Below are 19908 nucleotides of genomic sequence, written 5' to 3'. Positions count from 1 at the left end.
ACATTTCTAATAAATGTTTTCAGCACCTTGTTGAATCAATGCCATGTAGAATTAAGGCAGTTCTGAAGGTGAAAGGGGGTCAAACATAGTAGTAGTATGGTGTTCCTAATAATCCTTTATAGGTGAGTTTATAACCTTGATATCTTTATTACTGACTAAATAAGGTTATGTTTAAGATTGAAATCAATGTAAAAATAAAATTTTAATACTCCTAATCTCATAATTATATAACCTATACACACTTCCTAAATGTTTTTTTTATTTCTCTTTGTAGTTACTTTCCCCAAGACTCGTATTCCAACATTGTGCCAGTCCAGTAAGTCCCGGCGCTCCATGCAGTCCCCGTACCGCCTGCCGCACCCCCTGCCCCCTCTGCCCGTCCGCAAGGGGGTACGAGGTAGGAGACCAAAGAGCGAGACCATCGCCATGCTGAAAGCTGCGGCCGAGGCTGCAGCTGGTGGATCCTCCCCCTCGCAGAACGGCCAAATGCAGCCTACCGCAGCCAAGACCCCCATAAATATACAACTGATGCCCAAACCCTATAAAAAGAGAGGACCCAAACCTGGCAGCAAGGTACATTTATGTTTTTTAAGATGCACAGGTCTATTATTAAAGGTCTTTTTCCTGTGTTTTTGAAGCTTTGATTGTGTATACAGTGTGCGATATAACGTGTTCATGTTTCATGTGTAAAAAATGCGGTATTTTTCAAACAATTAACTTATCTGTTTAGCGCTGTATTCACTGTCCTAAAAACAGGCTGATGTCTTCCTTGTTCTATAAAGTCCCTCTTCTTAGAAATACGTATCAAGTTCTAATTGTGTAGTTTGTTTAGTGTTGTGATCCAAAAGCAGCTTAGCATTATGTTAGCTTAGCTGCGACTGACGTATTCCTGTCTGTGGGCGGAGTTTAGTCAAAAAACTGTTACTGACGTCATTAAAGCAGGAAGTAGAGGGCTATAGTCCAAACTAGCCGTTCACTGTAGGCTGTGAAAGGCGAATTCTGTTAAAGAAAATATATCGCCTGGCAGTGAACTTTGAGCTTTATCCTTTTACAGGTATTATTTATGCTATTATAGCAACATTACACACTAATTAGGGTTTAAAAATGAGATAAGAAAGAATGTGACCTTTAAAAGCTTTGGGATTTAATATTTCACAATCACAAAAAACTACAGCAGTCATGTTTTGATCGTCTTTCTGGGAAACAGGGAAAGAGTCCAATATGTCTTTAGATCAAAGGTTTCAAGAAGGTTAAGTATGTTATTTTCATACTTTAGGGGTGGATTAATTTATGGTTATTATTTGACAAGCTCTTATCAAAAGATTTACATGTTAAGTCCGATGCCAACAATAGCTGATTTAATGAAAAAATAATCATAATGAAAAGAGAAGATAACTGTAAAGAAAGAAGAAATCTGTAATTGATCATACTTTTGTGTGATTTGAGGGCGTGTCATATGTCAAAAGCAATTATTCAAATGAGACATTAACACATCCTTTAAAATCATTCCACATGAACGCTGCATTAAACATGTAGGATTGTCCTCGTGGCAGGTGAGAATTGCTTGCAGTTGACATAAGGCCTTGTAATCTTCAGGCATTGTTTCCAAAGATAGATTATGGGCAAACGTTGATGGTTAGTGGTTGTTTGTGTATAATAAGTGTGTGATGTGAATTTATGGTTTGTCTTTGTCCTTTGCAGAGGAAACCAAAGCTTTCTCATTTACTTTCAAACACCAGTTTGTCCTCCTCTGTGTCAGACGGGAGGCTGTCTAGCCTGCAGACAACGCGAGACTCAGGAGTCGTGTCCACCGGTAAGGTTCGGTTTTGTCTTATGCTTTCTGATAGATTTTTGGCTTCATGATTTTTGTGTGAATGGAAAATAAAACTAAACTTAACTCTTTCACCGCCAGCATTTTTTTAAAAAGTTGCCAGCCAGCGCCAGCGTTTCTCATGATTTTCACAAAAGTTTAATGCCTTCCAGAAAATGTTTTTCTTTAAATATATAAACATACAATATATCAAATGAAAGAACAGACCCTCTGCTTTAAAAAAAAAAAACGTTTCATCCTACCTTCAGTAGTTCTTTTGTAATCAGCTTTTGAATACGGGTACACCACATTTTGAGCAAAAAGCAGAGAAAATTCCATTTTTGTGACAGACTTTTCATAGAGATCCCATTCAGAGCGATCTTTAAAACAGACACGGACATGCAGCAGCTTGCCATAGGGCAATACTTCCGGGTTTCAAAAGTTGCGGAAGGTAGATAATAGCGGTATTGCGGAAAGACGGAAATACTCGTCATTGGCGGGGAAGCGTTTTCTCTTGATTGACGAGATATCTTGTCAATGGCGGCGAAAGAGTTAATGGTCTAATCGCTTAATTGCATAAAGGAGGCCCAATTTCTTGATATGATGTGATGTATTATACACTCTTCAAAAAAAAGTACAAAAGCTGTCACTGGGGCAGTGACTACCCATTTAAAAAGTACACATTTGTATCTATATAGTGCATTTTAGTGCACAAAGGTGCATACTGGTTCTCTGTACGAAAATGCTACATATTAGGATCTTTTTAAAGGTACCAGCCCAGTGACAGCTGTTTTACAGTATTTTTCTGTGTTGGACCTTTTATAACCATAAATATTTTTCAAATATGGGTGATTCTCAAGTAATCCAGATTTAGAAGGTGTCCAGAATTTAAAAAAAACTCTTGAAGCCAATTTTTTTGCACATATAAGATTAAGGTCTGATCTTACTATAACCATTATTTTTAGAGGATTTAAAAATATTTCCTATCGAATTATTTAAATTTTTTAGATAATCATTATCAAAAATTATCATTACCGCAACATGATATTACATAAAATTTATGCATTTACAAACTAGGGCTGCACGATTCAAGCTAAAATGTGAATCACGATTTTTTTCCATGGGAATTGAGATCCTGATTCTCTCACATGATTCTCTTTATTATGCACTTAAAAAGTGCTACAGGACTTTCAGTTATAATAACGTGTCTTAAAAGTCTCTTTTTCTTATTTTAGACCCCTTAAAATTTAGAGTAATTTCAAATTTGTTAGCTGTTAAGTTGCACCTGTGCTTTTTGTATTATCAAACTGGCCAACCTTAAAACTTTAAAAACACTAAAGTTAAACCTTTAAAAGACTAAACGATCAACATTTTGAGGCATCAGAGAGAAACGCAGACATGTAACAATGTTCCCCTCATGCTAAAAACCCTTTCTAATTGGGAACTTGTGGCGGTGACACAGAGGCCGTTTCTCAATCTGAAGACTGCAGCCTCTCTGGAGGTCGCGTTTCTAAGCATCATAATTTCAGAATATTAACAATTAATGTTATAAAGATGACTAATATTTTTAGTTAATAATAAATTGTTGCAGTATGTTTATGACTTGCGAATGTAAAGGCCAATTTATACTTTTGCGTTAGGTGCGCGTTATATGTACGCCGTAATATACGCATAGACGCGAACCCTGTCGCCGTAGCCTTCGCAGTACCTGACGTGCACCTCCTCAAAAATGTAACTACACGTCGAAACGACGCGGACCGCAAGATCTGTGATTGGTCGGCGTGAATGCATTGTGTTTCCTCCTATGCATTTCGGCGGTTAACTGCAGAGCAACACAAACGCAGAAGTATAAATGCTCATGACGGCGTTGCCTACGTGCGTAGCGTCTGGCGTACCCTACGGCGTAACCCCGACGCAAAAGTATAAATTGGCTTTAATGCTCCGTTAACTCAAATGAACGATGACGTATACAGCCTGCATATGCGACCTCTGGAGGTTCCAGCCTTCCGATTTAGAAAGGTCCTGAGGTAAATAATTTCCTTGCCTTCTTTCGGAACCAATGTTGTTGCATCTTCACTTTCTCCGTTCGGCGTTCGCTACCAGGATTTTCCACAATGACGCTCGTTTATCCTCTCTTTTTTTGTGAAAATTGCCGCTCCAAATCCACCAAGTAAACGACTGTGTTTAGGTCTGCCGCCTTGTTATGCGAGTGACAGAGGAACGCCGCAAATGAGATGAGAGAGAGGAGAGAAACGATCGGGTCTGATTGGTGAATGAATAGGGTTTTGTTTTACCCTGTATGACTGTGTGTTAGCAAGTTTGACTGATATTCTTGGATTTTAATGTAAATACATGAACACGTAAACGCAGAATCTGAATACAGGGAAATACTGTATGCAAGTGAATCGCGTCATTTAAAATGAAGACCGCATACATGTATGAATCGAGATTGTGATTCTTTTTCGATTAATCGTGCAGCCCTATTACAAACTCATGTTCGGTAATGACAACTAAAAAGTTTAAGTTGTAACTTTTATCTGGAGAGAAAAATAAGAACTGCTTACCTGGTAGCCATCTTGAGTGCCACTGACACTTTTTTAATTTTTATATTTTTTAATTATAAATATTTCCATGTCAAAGAACCCAAATCAAGTCATGGACATGTTGCGGTAATGAAATGTTTCTCCTTAAATGTGGAAAAAACAACAAAGTTGGGTTGTATGATGTCATTTGAAATCATGTGCAAAATAGTACATGAAGAGATGTTTGTAAATGTATGTTTCTTATTTTGATAGCATTTACTTCATCAAAATGTTTCATGACACCTCATAAGTCTAATTTCGCAAGAATCACCAATATTTGCTATTCCCTTTTCAGTATATTTAATGTTTTTGTCTTATTATGGACAATAAAGACCAAGTGTCTACTTTTATAACCAATGGTTTAGAGAACCACAGCCGTTTTAGTTTAGATGTCTTGTTTTCTGTCATATTTTTAGGCCTAACTCATTTCTCCATTTCCTTAAAATAATTAATTTCTCAAGAAGTCTGCTCAGCATTTGAATTGTTTTTGTTTGATGTAGCCTGTTTCTCCACATACAGTAGTATTACAGATGACACTGTTGACAGATATGTGGTTCAGCAGGTTGATGTAACATGTTTCTGTTTTTTGATGTTTCCTGCAACATGACTAAGCATTATATTGCAGCCCTTTAATATATATGAGTGTTATAAATCACATTTAAATTAGATGAAGTTCATCACATAAATTATAAAAGCCTCAAGGTTATTTTTACTTATTTGTATATATATTATATTAAGTTCACACAAATGTCCCACTTGAGTCAAACCACAGGTTTATTGCATATCATCTGTGTTTGGGTCCAACAAAGCCAATTTAGTTTGTTATATTTTTTTCACTTGAATTTGTTAGATAATGAATAAAAATGTTAACTGTTTTGGTGCCTGTAAATATTTTGTGTCATGGTCCCCACCTGACTGTCCATCTTCCTCATGCCTCTTTAGTTTGCGTGTACGTGAACAAACATGGAGAATCTGGGCCTCACCTTGACCGCAAGCTGTTATTGCAGCTGCCGGATCATTTCGGGCCGGGCCCTGTGAACACGGTTCTGCAGCACGCGGTCCAAGCCTGTGTTGACTGTGCGTTTCAGCCCAAAGCCCTGTTTAGCTTCCTGCAGTCGCAGTCTGATGGAGGAGAGATCATCAGAGGTGAGCCTGATTGAAGGACATTTTTATTTCTTAAAGGGGTAGTTCACCTAAAATTTTAAATGGTGTCATCATTTACTCACTCTCTTGTTATTGCAAACCTGCATACGTAGATATTTGGAAGAATGTTTGCAGTCAAACCGTTTTTGAGCACCATTGACTTCCATATAATTTTTTTTTCTTACTATGGAAGCCAATGGTGCTTCTGTTTCCTGTTTCATTACAAATATCTTCCTTTGTGTTTAGCAGAACAGAGAAATGTATACAGGTTTGTAACAACATAAGTGGGAGTAAAAAACGACAGAATGTCACTTTCCTGATTTATACTTAAGAATATAAAAAAGTTACTAGACACTTTTTTGGACTCGTCCCCACCTAGACTGATCATTTAAGTTTTCCCAGGCAATAAATGTACTCAAGATACAACTTGTAGTGAAATGTCTGTATTAAGCAACTTTAGCAGGTGTCTTTACGGCATCTTTGTGTTCTTGTAGCTCTGTGGTAGAGCATTGCGTTACCAGCGGAAAAGTTGCGGGTTCGTTCCAAGGGAACACACATATGGGTTATTCTCACGAAATCCAGATTCAGCCCTTGAAGCTTTTTTTGCACATATATGATTAAGGTCTGAACTTACTATAACCATTATTTTTAGAGGATTTAAAAAATATTTCCTATAGAATTATTTACATTTTTTTAGATTATCATTATCAAAAATGATCATTACCGCAACATGATATAACATTAAATATATGCATTTACAAACTCATGTTTCGGTAATGACAACTAAAAAGTTGTCTAGGTACTATGACAAACAAAATTTCAACTTTTATCTGGAGAGAAAAAATAAGAACTGCGTACCTGGTATCTATCTTGAGTGTCACAGTCAATTATTTCCTTGAGGGCTTAAACACTGATTGAAAATTGTTGCGGAGGATGAGAAAGTTGGTCTTGGACACATTTATATTCCTTATTATTGTCTTTACATTTACCAATGATCACCAAATACCACATGTTTCTTTACTGTAAATGTTTTAAGTATAGCATGCACTGAAGCTTTTAATTTTTTAGATTTTTTAAATTATAAATATTTCCATGTCAAAGAACCCAAATCCAGTCATGGACACGTTGCGGTAATGACAATTTTCCACTTCAATTTGGAAAAAACAACAAAATTGGTTTGTATGATGTCATTTGAAATCATGTTCAAAAAAGTACATGAAGAGATGTTTGTAACTGTATGCTTCTTAGTTTGATACTCTTACTTTGCATTTACTTTTTTTATCAAAATGTTTCTAATTTCGTGAGAATCACCTTCATGAAAATGTATATCTTGCAATACGCTGTAAGTCACTTTGGACGAAAGCATCTGCAAAATACATAAATGTGAATAAAATGTTCTTCTTTTTAAAAATGTAGATACTGAAATCCAAAATCAAGGCCATGATCAGATCGTCTTTTCAGGACATTTAACAAATAAAAAAGTACATTACAACGTTGTAAGAGATGAATAGAGTATTTATGTAATGTGAAGCTGTATTTGAATAGCTACAGATATGATCTATTTTAAAAAGCCAAAGTGCTGTCAACAGTTTGTGTGTCTTAACTAAAGGAAGAAGTGAAACATGGGCGTGTGTGCTGAAAAGAGAAGGGTGTGTGTTGTGTTAATAGAGAAGCCTGTGTGTGCACAGCTGATCAGTCATCAGACTGCGAGTAATAAGGGGTGACATCTGTGCGTAACCTGGTTTGGTTGAGACGTTCCCTGGGGAAGCGTGCGTTTGTGTATCCGCGTCTATATTTGTGTGCGTGCATGGGGCGGGGTCCACACCGGGACCTCTGTGCCATCTGTCGCGACGCCCTGGCCCCTTAATCGCACGTATTTAACCGGATCAAACCCCCCTTCCCCAAACAAATCCTACATTTGATTTAAAAATCATGTGGGGGTGGGAGCGTTTTGGTACGGCACGTGTGAGATATTTGTTTTTACAGTATTTTTGCTTTGCATAAACTCTCCATTTTCCTTTTCAGTTCGTTCAGAAGGAGGGATTCACTATGTCAAGCTCCCCACGGCCTCCAGCGCATCTTTTGTTTTGCGCTTTCTAGAAACGTTGTGTCACCATCTGCAGTGTGATAACCTGTTCAGCAGCCAGCCGTTCAGTCCACTCACAGCCAACACGCACACATCCTACGACAGGAGTAAGTCGGGTACGGTTTGTATCCACAGATTTTTGTACCATGCATTGTAGACGCACATGTCATCTTTCACATCATGTTTTTGTTGATGTTTCTGTAGTAAAAGAGGAGACATCAGAAGCAATGTCTGTTGCACGGGGTACGAGACGATTCAACAGAGATTCAGCTTCGTACACAGCTGCTATGTCACCCAAACTACACAGAACAGAAGCTTTGCCCTCAGACGGTACGATCAATTTCATGCACATGCAGATCCAGATCAATTCTGATTGGTGCAATTGAGTTTCATTTATTCTTGCTCTTTATAATGCAGTCAGACCCCTAAATAAAAAATAAATGTGTTCCTGTAGCTCCGCTGGTACAGCATTGCATTAGCAGCACAAAAGTCATGAGTTTGATCACACGTATACTGATAAAATGTATAGCTTGAATGCTTTGTAAGTCACATTGGATAAAAGCATCTGCCACATGCATAAATGACTCATTAAAGTCTTATAGTAAGGCTCATTGTCACTAATTGAACATAAAAATGTTATTGTTGTGTCGGCATCATTGTAAAATTGCTTTGAAGTTGTGTGCTGGCATACGGATGTTGGCAATATAAGCCCTGATCGAAGACATGTTTCTACTTGTTACATCGCTTATATTCATGCACAACACAGGAATCCTGTCCTACCGTTTGCTTTTGTGTGGGTTTATGTTTTAGTTAAATATTTTAGATGTGTGTGCGACTGTGCGGGCAGACGTGTAGTCTAGCTTATTATTTAGGTCAGGGGTCTCCAAACTTTTTGTAAGCTACCACAATGGATAAAAATCTGGAGGGCTACTTTTTTATGTAGTCTACTATTTCAGAGATTCCTAACCCATAGGGTACTTGAAGAGTTTCTTTCGTTTTGTCCAGTCATTGACCTAAGATTGATTTTTGTGAGAAAAGCATTGTAAAAAGGACTATTTTAAATGTAATTTTAATCTTATCATTAATATTATTAGCCATCGTGAGTAAATGCGCTGCATGCTCCAAAACGCAATAGCGATGCCCAACTCAAGAACGATTCAACTATTTTCAATAAACCTGATTAGTTTCTAAAGACACAAAGTTTATTAACTATAAATAATGTTCAAATAATGACATTCATTCCCGCTGCATTTTCTAATGACGCAAAAAATATTTGCATTGTTTTTGGCTAACATATTTTTTCCCGGATGATGTCTATTGTATTTATAGTGAATGTTTTAACACAGTTTGTTTCTCTTTATATTTGAACAGAAAAACACTTATCAGTATCTTCAATTGAGATTTTAGTAAATTTAGGGCCAGATTTACTTAAAAGTACGTGACAGCTCAATTCCAAACAAGTGCTGGAGTGGAAAATCTGCGTGTGATTTACTACAAAGGCGCAAATAAAATACACAGGCACAATAATGACATAAGCACATTTCTGTAATGACCACTGCAATCTACTAAATTAGTACAGGGTCGCAAATAAGAGACCTCGGCAGGACATTGTATTGAAAATGCGGACTGCGGAGTGTGAAATTTCAGCTAAGTGAGAAGAACCGGAGGACGAAAGATGAAGTTTTAAAACACCTGATTTGACGACTTCTCGTGACTTCTCCTCTTTTCTCCAGCAAATTAAACATAGCATGGCTTGGCAAACTATATTTAAAAAAAAGTATATTCTTCTGGCAAAATTTTATACTCTCCTCCCATTAATGTTGCTTCTAAAAGGAAAACTTCTACAAATGCATATGCAATAAATTCGCAAAAATAACATCTTTTCAGAGCGTAATATCTACTGCATGTCTTTAGTAAGTGCAGTCGTTATTTAACGCCAAAATGATTGTTTGCACAAGCTGTTAGTAAATCTGGACTTTAAAGTGGTCATATGATGAAATTTTTTAATTTGTGAAATAAGTCTTTGGCGTTCCCAGAGTTGTATGTGAAGTTTTATCTCGAAACAGATAATTAATTGTAGCATGTCAAAATTGCCATTATAAAACGGGCAGTTCTGGTTCTTCATTATTTCTGACCGGTTGAAACGCGTTCTAAGCCGTGATCAAATACACTGGTAACCTCACGGTTCAGACCGCATTACATAAGAATCACTGCGCCACTGTTGCTGCGTACTGATTTATGAGAATAAAAACAACAGTCTTTAATCATATTTTTAATTTGTCTACAATTGCACAATTAATGGCGATATCCAAATAAATGTCAATAAATACTGTTGAGTCGCCTCGTCAATAAAGAGAAAACGTTGTCTGAGGAGTTTATAACTGAAGTTCATACGCCCGCTATTATCCACTGGGTGGCGATCTTTCCCAACTTAAACACTGACGCATTCACTGAAAACACCGTGTAATACTGTTCATGTCTGAATCTGATGATTTCTTACTAAAGTTCTTCACAAAAATGGAATTATCTCCGCTTTTAGCTGAAAAATTGAGAGGTGATAACTGATAAGAGAACAAATTAAGGTAGGATGAAACTTTTTGTTGTTGTTGTTGTTGTTTGAAAGTGGATGGTCTATTCTTTCATTTTATATTTATGTTTATTTAAAGAAGATAATTTTTCTGTAAGGCATTAAACTAAAACCGGGTGGCAACTTAAAAAAAACCGCTGACGGGGAAAGAGTTCAGCATGCTTACAAGCATATTTGATCATCACTTCAACAGCACAATATAAATGTTAATGTATAAATTAGATGAATGGTGATTTATAAAATAAACACCACCGTCTTTAATCATATTTTCATTGTATCTTTGCTGCGTCTGTGTTGTTTGTGAACTGCGCTCTGTTTCAGTCACACTTGATTCTGAGGAACTACTTTGTTTGGCGGAAGAGTAATATTTATACTAATATAATTACAACTTATTTGTGTTTTATTTTATAAAATCCCGCTAACTTTATGCATATGAAGTAACCGTTTTATAAACGCAATAAACCCCTCGAAGCGTTGGGTTACCAGTGCATTTTATAACAGCTAAGGGGGTTTAGGCACTCCGCTTCGCGTCGTGCCTAACAACGCCCCTTAGCTGTTATAAAATGCACTGGTAACCCAACGCTTCGAGGGGTTTATTGCTTTATTTTGTAGGCCTGAGCAAATATGTGCCGTCTTTTAAAATGCAAATGAGCTGATAAAATGCAAACACTGATCGCAATGATGGTGGTTTGTTGAAATAAACATGCTTCATCAGTCAGTGATTTTTTTTACTTTAATTTTTTAATTAATTAATTAATTAATATTACTAATTATTAGTCTTTAAAACACAACTTTGGTTTAGTTTCTGTGAAGGGGTACTTGAGCCTTACTGATAGGGCTGTGGGGGTACTAAGGGCTAAAAAGGTTGGGAACCACTGTACTATTTGATATAACAACATTGCCTCTTTCTCTTTTTTGTTTCTTGCTGTTGGTCTTATTCCAGATAGCAAAATTTTTTGAGGTCTTGTATAGATTTGATAAGATTTATATATTTTTTTAAATGTTTTGGGCTATTTTTGCCTTTATTAGATAAACAGCTTGATAGGAGAGAACAGGAAAGAATTAGGTGGAGAGAGGGGTACAGAATCGGCAAAGGACCTCGAGCCGGGTTTCACAGTCGGGTCGCCGAAAGTGCATCTGCACCATATGTTGGAGCACTGTCTACTACACCATCGGCTCCGACAAGATTTATATCTTATATAGACAATAATAAACCCTGCTGCTGCTGGTTGCTTGGATTCATTACCACCAGGCCTCTATGACACATGAAGGAGTTTTACTTGTTGATTTTATATAAAAGAAGCCAATCTAATATAAAAAATATGTAATAAATAAATAAATATTAAGGCTATTAATAGAATGTGCTTTGGTGGGCAACTCACAGACTCCGTGTGGACAACTCTATCGGTGCGTTTCCCGGACAAGTTTTAACAAGTGTCTTACTAAAAACTTTACTTGTGCATTTTGAGGCAAAACAAAGTGCACTGATGTTTTTTGTAAGGACAGCTCTTACATTTATTTTAGTCTAGGAGTAGTCTAATCCCTGTCTGGGAACTGCCCCTATAAACCTACTATATACTTATGTTTCAGTTACATTTTATACACTTTGGGAGACGCTTTTATCTCAAGCAACTTACGGTACATGCAATCTATACATTTTAATCCGGATGTGGGAATGGAACCCATGATTTTTGCATTGCTAATGCAATGATGTACCATATGAGTTACAGGAACATTAGATACATATAAGTACTATGTACATAAAAAGCTTCAAAATGCTTAAAGTATTAGTCTATTTTCTTTGAAAAAAAATCCAGATAATTTACTCACCACCATGTCATCCAAAATGTTGATGTCTTTCTTTGTTCAGTCGAGAAGAAATGATGTTTTTTGAGGAAAACATTCCAGGATTTTTCTCATTTTAATGGACCCCAACAAGTAACAGTTTTAATGCAGTTTAAAATTGCAGTTTCAACAGAGTTTCAAAGGACTCTAAATGATCCCAAATGAGGCATAAGGGTCTTATCTAGCTAAACGATTGTCATTTTTGGCAAGAAAAAAAAATGCACTTTTAAACCACAGAGAATAAACCTCTATCTTCATAACAGAGACAGTCACACACGAAGAAAACGGTGCAACCACAGACCAGCAGTTCTCCGAAGAGTCCATGGACTCGGCCTCTAATTCTGTGGCCCCTCGTGCCCCTGCGCTCCGGAGCCCATCTGAATATCACAGCCCGGCCGGCGGCAGCCCACACTACTCATCTCAGCCTCCACCACTGCGCAGGCTCTCCTCCAATCCATCTGAGCTCGGTCCCGCACGCACACACAGACGCGTGGAAGGTAGGCTATGTAAGAAAGCTTTGTTTAAGCACCTTCACACATACTGTTCGGTCAGATTTAAAGGGATAGTTCACCCAAAACTGAAAATTCTTTCATCTACTCACTCTCATGTTGTTACAAACCTGTATAAATTTCTTTGTTTTGATGAACACGATAGAAGATATTGTGAGGAATGTTCGTAATCAAACAGTTTGTGAGCCCCATTCACTTCCATAGTATTTATGGAAGTGAATGGGGCTCACGAATGGTTTGTTTACAGTCATTTCTCAAATCATCTTTCTTTTTGTTCATCAGAACAAAGAAATTTATACAGGTTTGTGACAACATGAGAGTGAGTAAATGATGACAGAATTTTTATTTTTGGGTGAACTATCCCTTTAAGATTTTTTTTACTTGGTTTGCTCTGATTTATGGGTAAAACCTTATGACTTACTTTAGTAACATCAAAAGTGAAGGGTGTTGCTAAACATTTATTCCCTTGTCCCATTGAATCAAATGCAAATGAGTAAATTACATCTAACATTTCCTAAAAATGTCTGCCAAGCAGTTCCCACCAAAAATGTGACATTGCCTGTGAAAACCCAGCTTAAGTCTTTTTTTTAACATAAAATCATCCTACATGAAATGTGAAAATACAACCGTAAGGTCAAATAAATGTAAAATCAATGAGTAAAATCAAACTTTGATGCTCCTCATCTCAAAATTAGATTGACAAAAAGTCACAAATTCATACCGTAGTCAGGACAAGGGTTACTTGTTCAGGCTGATTATGATGTTTAAACCAACATAGCAGTGTATGCCATAGAGCTATTCTGCTTATATTTTCTAATTGCTGACAATTGTTTTATATAGTCTTCATATACGCATCTCATATTTACATTTTATTAAATGTATGCATTTGACAGACAAATTGACTTACAGCTATACATTTTTATCAGTGTGTGTATTCCCTAAGAATCGAACCCATGAACCTTTTCAGTGCTAACACATGCACGGGTCCTTGAAGTCCTTGAAAGTTTGTGAATCTGCGGGAAAAAATTCAAGGCCCAGGGAAGGTTTTGAAAATATACATACATAGATACAGGTCATTGAAAGTGCTTGAATCTATTTTATGCAAGAAGACGTTTTCTGGAAAAAAATCTGTTTTATTCCCTGTGTAGTGTAGGATAATATCATAAAAATTCCAGACTTTAAGCACACGTGCTAAACTGTTCGCTTTAAATGCTTATCTTCTATATACGAATGTCGCTTTTTTGCATAGTTGTGTTTGACACATGAAAACGTCTCGGGTTACGTATGTAACTGTTGTTCCCTGAGAAGGGAACGAGACGTTGCGTCTCCCTTGCCATACTTCCTGCATCCCTGTAATGCAGTCTTTGGCAATATTTCAGATAGCGATATACTTCCTGGCTCCCGCGTCACCCTGTCTTTGTCGTTAAGCCTTACCATTGGTTGAATTTGATATACACATTCAGACGCACTTACCCCTGGAGGTGACCCCAAAGTGACACCGCAGTGACGCAGCGCGAGTTCCCTCGAAAGGGAACTGTAACAATGTATCTTAAAAGGTAACACGATGTAACCTTGCTCTCAATTGAAATGTGTCCCCACATTTAGTCCTTGAATTGAGTGTATTGGACCTGGAAAGTGCTTGAAAGGTCCTTGAATTTAAAGTTGGAACTTATGTTTTTAATAATAAAAGACTATAAAAGTTATAAATGATAATTTTTTTGAGTCATTACTAGTTTTTGGTTTATTTTAGGGTTTGAACCTCTATTGTGCACATTATTTTGTGTTTGTTACATTGTGCTTCGGTACTGAAGGTTAGATTGATATTGTTTTACCTGCTCTGAATGAATTGAGTCGAGCAGCTCGACTTACGCGATCATCTTAAGAGACTCTATTTCTACTTTGGGATAAACACTCGTATCAGTTCCACACAGAGCAGTTGTTTGAGGAGATGTTTTTTCTTTAATCAAATGTCAAGTGGCACAATAAGCTTTGATATGGATTAAAGCGTGTTAGCAGCTCGAGGGCCATATTTATTTAAAAATCATTTAAGAGTGGGTGTGTGCTGTTCGGGGTTCGGTTTCATTTTTGCCTTTAAGTGACTGGGACGAAATTTGTCAAAGAAGCACTGATCCTATACCAGCACATCCATTGAAAGATATTTAATAAGCATATTTAATTTCCTAAAATATACATCAGTTTAGAAGAGGATAAGCATGGATTTAATTACATGGTTATTATAAAGCAAGTTATGTTTCATTTCTGCTTAACTACTCATAGAAACCACATATAACCTGTTTCATGCCCTACTTTTAGTCTTCGGGCTATGTTATAACCCAGCTACCATACTAGATGGGGCACATGTATACACCCAAGCAATATGCAAATTTTTTAAATGCACCTTAATACCTGAATGATCTACTGCAATTGTTAAAATGTGTAGTGTATGAACAAGATAAGTCTAGCTTGGTTTAATGTTCACGCCTTTTTCTATTTAACCTATTTGAACATTTAACATAAGTAGTTTTTTACATATATGCTTTACAAACAACATGGAATGCATCTTGACACAAAACAATGGCACTGATAGATTTACAGTTATTTTTAGATATACAAATGAAAGCTGTTATTTAGTAAAGGCAGCTAAAACAATCATTTTAGTCTTAGACAAAACTTAAAGGAAAACAATATTTATATTGAATAAGAAATTTAATATTTTACTATGTTCTTACCTCAACTTAGACAAATTAATACATACTTATCTTTTTCAATGCGTGCACTTAATATTTGGACAGCGCTTCATGAATGTGTTAGCATTTAGCGTAGCCCCATTCATTCCTTACGATCCAAACAGGGATGAATCTAGAAGTCACCAAATGGTATGGTGGCACAAAAAAAACGTGGTGAGGTCAGCACTTCGACCTCGGCGCGCAGTAACATCATCACTCCTCCTACTCTAGCTCAAACTTTAGTATTACCGCACCCAAGGTCGAAGTGCTGCAAACTAAGTACTCTTCCGCTCTTCTAAGTATAGTTCTCTCTTTTTTTTTTAATTGCCAAGTTTTTTTTGTGCCACCATAGTTGTGTGACTACTCATGTAACAATCTTTAAATAGGAAAAACATGGAAGTGTTTGGTGGCTTCTGGGTTCATCCATGTTTGGATCCTGGGGAATGGGTGTGGCTAGGCTAAATGCTAACACGTTCACGGCGCCCTGTACAAAGATTGAGGGCATGGATTGAGAAAAGATAGGTATGTATTGATTTGTCTAAGTTGAGGTAAGAACATAGTAAAATATTGAAAAACTGTGGTGTTTTCCTTTAAGCCCCATCCGGGAAAGCGCCCCATTAAAGGGCCCATGGCATGAAAATGTTAGCATTGCCACTTATTATAATAATACTAGGGATGCACCGATAGGATTTTTTTGGGCCTATACTGATTTAAACAGACAACTTCTGGCCGAGACCGATATTAAACACTTGTATACAATACTATACAGTTGGTCTATTAGCTAGTTTATTTCTGCATCAAATTATTTTTTACTGAACATGGATTGGATCTAATTAACATTCAACTGACCAACATAATAAGAGAGGCACAAATTAAGCTAAAACAAATACAATAAGACAGCATAACAACCTTCAAAGGTGGTTTTTGCTATTCAGCATTTATTTTATTAACAATATTAACTCATTTTTTTACATATAATGGATTTCTTTATGCAGTTAATTAATAAACAATCTGTATCGGCCTTTCTCGTGCTATTGCTGATAAGCCGATGGTTTCAAATTCATAAAAAATCGGCCGATAAATATCGGCGGCCGATATATCGGTGCATCACTAAATAATACCCCCCCCCCCCCTTTAATATGCACTATCCAACCACAGCACTGCCATTTAGTGCAGAAAGTAAGAGAGCGAGGAAAACATAATTGACAGCACAAGTGAGTTTGAATTGCATCAAACAACCATCATTGTGATCAGTGTTTTCCCTTCATCTGCACATTTGCATTTTAAAGGACACACCCAAAACGACACATTTTTGCTCACACCTACAAAGTGGCAATGCTAAAATTTTCATGCCATGGGCTCTTTAAGATAGAAATGAAAATAGAGTGCACCGTATCAAGGTGAGTGCATTTAAACTACCAAAACTTAAAACAGCTGCCATCTGTATCACCCTTTTTTATTCAAACTTACTTGACTGCCTAAAGGCACAATCCAAAATTGGATTAATATGAAGAATTAAAAAGCATTTCCCAGATAACAGAGCACCACAAACTAAATTAAACATACAAAACTGTGGTCACAAGGCAAATATAGTGTGGTTAAGGTTGTAGATTCAGTTTGGGAGTTGAGATGTCAACCAGATTTATATTACCATTAATCACAATCAATAAATACATCAAGCTGTTCAGTGCATTTGCTCATGACTGTGAGAATGCTACAGCGCCTCCTTGTGGATTTATCATTCATTTTCACTTCAAATGTGCTTCATTTTCCTATTTGACACATAAAAACCAAGCGTGCCACACAAGCCCTGAAAAGTGAAGCCAAAACGTTTCGATCGCCCCCAGTGACTGGTCCTACTAGTATAGGTCATAAATCCCGCCTCCCCCATGTTATTCAATGGTACTTGAGACTAAGGGGCTGTCCACACGGAGACGCGTATCACCGTATACGTATAAATTTGTTATCGTATTGGCGTTTCATCCACACCGATCCGGCGTTTTGGGAGACTGAATCCGCAATTTTTTGAAACCGGGTCCTAAAGTGGATAAATCTGAAACCGACACCCTTGCGGTTTCGTCTGTACAGCCAATCCGTATATTTTGTGAAGCGAAAACGTCATCACGTCACGTGTCGGAAGCGTCACACGTAACAGCAACAACAATAACGGCGGACTACGTGATTGTGTTCGTGCTACAGAAGCTACTAAAGCCTACTAGCTTTATTACAGCAAAATCTATTGCTTCTATGCAATTGTGGTGACCAACAAGCGATAATAGACAACACCATACGTTGGTTATGCGCATGCTCAAAGTCTTCTCCGTGAATAGTGTATATCTGTGGCAGAATTTCAGCGCCCCATACTGGTCCGGCATATATATTACACCGCTTTCAGTCGGTTTCAGTGGTTTCGGATTATTTTTTTAGAGCAAGGAAAAAAATGATTGGATAGGGAATGCACCGGCTTCGTGTGGACATAGCCTAACTAAACAATTTAATTACACTTCAATTATCCTTTTTCGAAGCTGGTTTCTGTCATTTACTGTAGTTTTTATCACGCTGATGTAAATTCGAGTGTTTTTTTTTTAAATATGTTTGTTTTTGGTTAGTTATTTAGTGCTGTTAAAACGGTGGTGTTACGTCATGATTGACAGCTGTGATATGCGCATTCTGCGAGAGCGAGGACAGGGCCTTGATTTCGCGGCTTTATTACTGCGCAAGACTGGTCCCGAAATTGCTAATGCGCAGACTCAAGACCCAAGATGCCAGCACCATATCTGGACAATGGCGGCTTCACTTTTCACCAATGGAAGAGAGCGGGCCACCAATGGGGCGTCGTCCATCTTTTTTTTACAGTCTATGATAAAAACTATTTCATGTTCAGACTTGGTACCATCAATTTTTTTTTGTTACTTGTTTATTGAGTTTACAGAATGCAGTTATTTTTTCCATTGTCAAAAACACGTTTTTGGTTGTTTTATTGTTTTGTTATCATGTGCATTTTATTTATTTTTGTATATTTTATGTGTCTCTCCTGTAGCTGCTAGCTCAACTACCGGTCCAGATCATCAAGCAGCAGAGAGAGATTCCTCCAGATCGTCCAATAAGAGTCCATCATCCTGGAGTATAGAGGAAGTGATGCAATTTGTGCGTGATGCTGATCCGCAGGCACTGGGCCCGCATGCAGAACTCTTCAGGAAACATGTGAGCATTAAATAACACACTTTTTAATTATATTTTGCTTTGTGTGTCGCTGATGTTTTGTTTTTCTTCTCAGGAGATTGACGGCAAAGCCTTGATGCTTTTACGGAGTGACATGATTATGAAGTACATGGGGCTTAAACTTGGCCCGGCCCTCAAACTCTGCCATCATATTGAAAGACTTAAACTAGCTAAATAATAACACAAACTTCCTGGCCAATACTCGCCAGCAACAAAGCAGGTTCACTCAGTTTTGGAGTTGATACCAGAAGCTGCATTCAAGTTCCTCGGATATTTATCAGCGGTTCATTGCTGTCGGTCGATACAGTGAATAAAAACAGGGAAGTTCATTTATTTTATTTTTTGTGGTAAGAAATAAATCTGTTAACACAATCAGATCTGCTGGACTAATTTTGCTTGAACATTTTGCAATGATCACTGGCAGCCAGCTACAGACTTTAGTACCTCAGCTTAATAGCAGACTATATGAGAATCTGCATTTACAGACAATGGTGAAGAAAGCTGAATCCCAAAGGATTTCACTGTGTTGTTTATATAATGTGTTCTGGTACTGTTCACGCGCACAGACATCTTCACAAATGTTCACTTGCCATTGTATTTTATTCTGTTTACGTCTGATCGAGATGTATTTCATTCAAGGTTTTTGGAAACTAACTGTTTTGGTGCTTTTGAATCTAATCCAATTGTTCATCATTTAACACTGTTCTCATATTGTTTTCTTTGAGGGGTACTAAACTTGAAATGCACAATCAAATCATTTCAAAATGTTAAGTCAGAATAAATGTTTGGTTTTTTAAGTGATATTAACCAAAAAAGTTTTTTTTTTGTGGTTTATAAAAAAAATCCCATTTTAAAAGCGCACGCAGACTGTTCTACTGAATCCACCATTAGCTCAGGAAACTTGCTTAAATCATTTTCATTTATTCGTCTTTTGATAAACCACTCCTGTATTTTCCCTCTAAAACACGCTAGACTCTTAATGATGACACCAGGTGATCCAATAAAGCGGTCATGGTCACATGTTCCTGAGGTTTATTTGGCAAACAGTTTCAAATGGGAGTAAGAGTACAATGTACGGATGTGTACATTTTATTTTGTGTATCATATAAATGTGCATTTTATTTTTGGTTCAGTATTCTCATTTGTTCTTATTTGTTTTATTTAAAAGGTAGAAGATGCACCTTTTCAAGCACATTTAGTCTGTTTATATAATTATTATTACAGTACGTGATGATGTTATTGTGGGGGATTGAGCATTTTTGTTATGATGTTTATATACATAAGTTTTTAGCTCCTTTTAGAAACACTGTATTTACTTTGCTCTTATACTCAGGTTGACTATTTTGTATTTACTTATTTGAATGGTATGTTTCTACCATTGAATAAATCGTTGCATAT

The 19908-nt window shown here is 37.0% G+C and overlaps 1 protein-coding gene across 4 annotated transcripts in view; it reads left to right on the top strand.

Moving 5' to 3' along the window:
• Positions 1-18882, top strand: part of scml2 (Scm polycomb group protein like 2) — a 32512-nt gene extending 13630 nt beyond the window's left edge. For 2 of the 4 annotated variants that reach the window (XM_055183880.2, XM_055183879.2), the window contains 8 exons: positions 275-573; positions 1702-1813; positions 5335-5538; positions 7561-7737; positions 7826-7951; positions 12317-12559; positions 18329-18492; positions 18566-18882. In XM_055183880.2, coding sequence (XP_055039855.2) covers positions 275-573; positions 1702-1813; positions 5335-5538; positions 7561-7737; positions 7826-7951; positions 12317-12559; positions 18329-18492; positions 18566-18688 — 1448 coding nt within the window. In that variant the 3' untranslated portion in view covers positions 18689-18882. The remainder of the gene's footprint in view (positions 1-274; positions 574-1701; positions 1814-5334; positions 5539-7560; positions 7738-7825; positions 7952-12316; positions 12560-18328; positions 18493-18565) is intronic. The other 2 variants (XM_055183882.2, XM_055183881.2) reach the window with 2 other exon arrangements.
• Positions 18883-19908: the final 1026 nt, after the last annotated feature.

The sequence above is a fragment of the Misgurnus anguillicaudatus genome, chromosome 14 (genome assembly GCF_027580225.2).
Source record: "Misgurnus anguillicaudatus chromosome 14, ASM2758022v2, whole genome shotgun sequence".
NCBI classification, from domain to species: Eukaryota; Metazoa; Chordata; class Actinopteri; order Cypriniformes; family Cobitidae; genus Misgurnus; species Misgurnus anguillicaudatus.
This window is presented reverse-complemented; position numbering and strand designations above follow the sequence as displayed.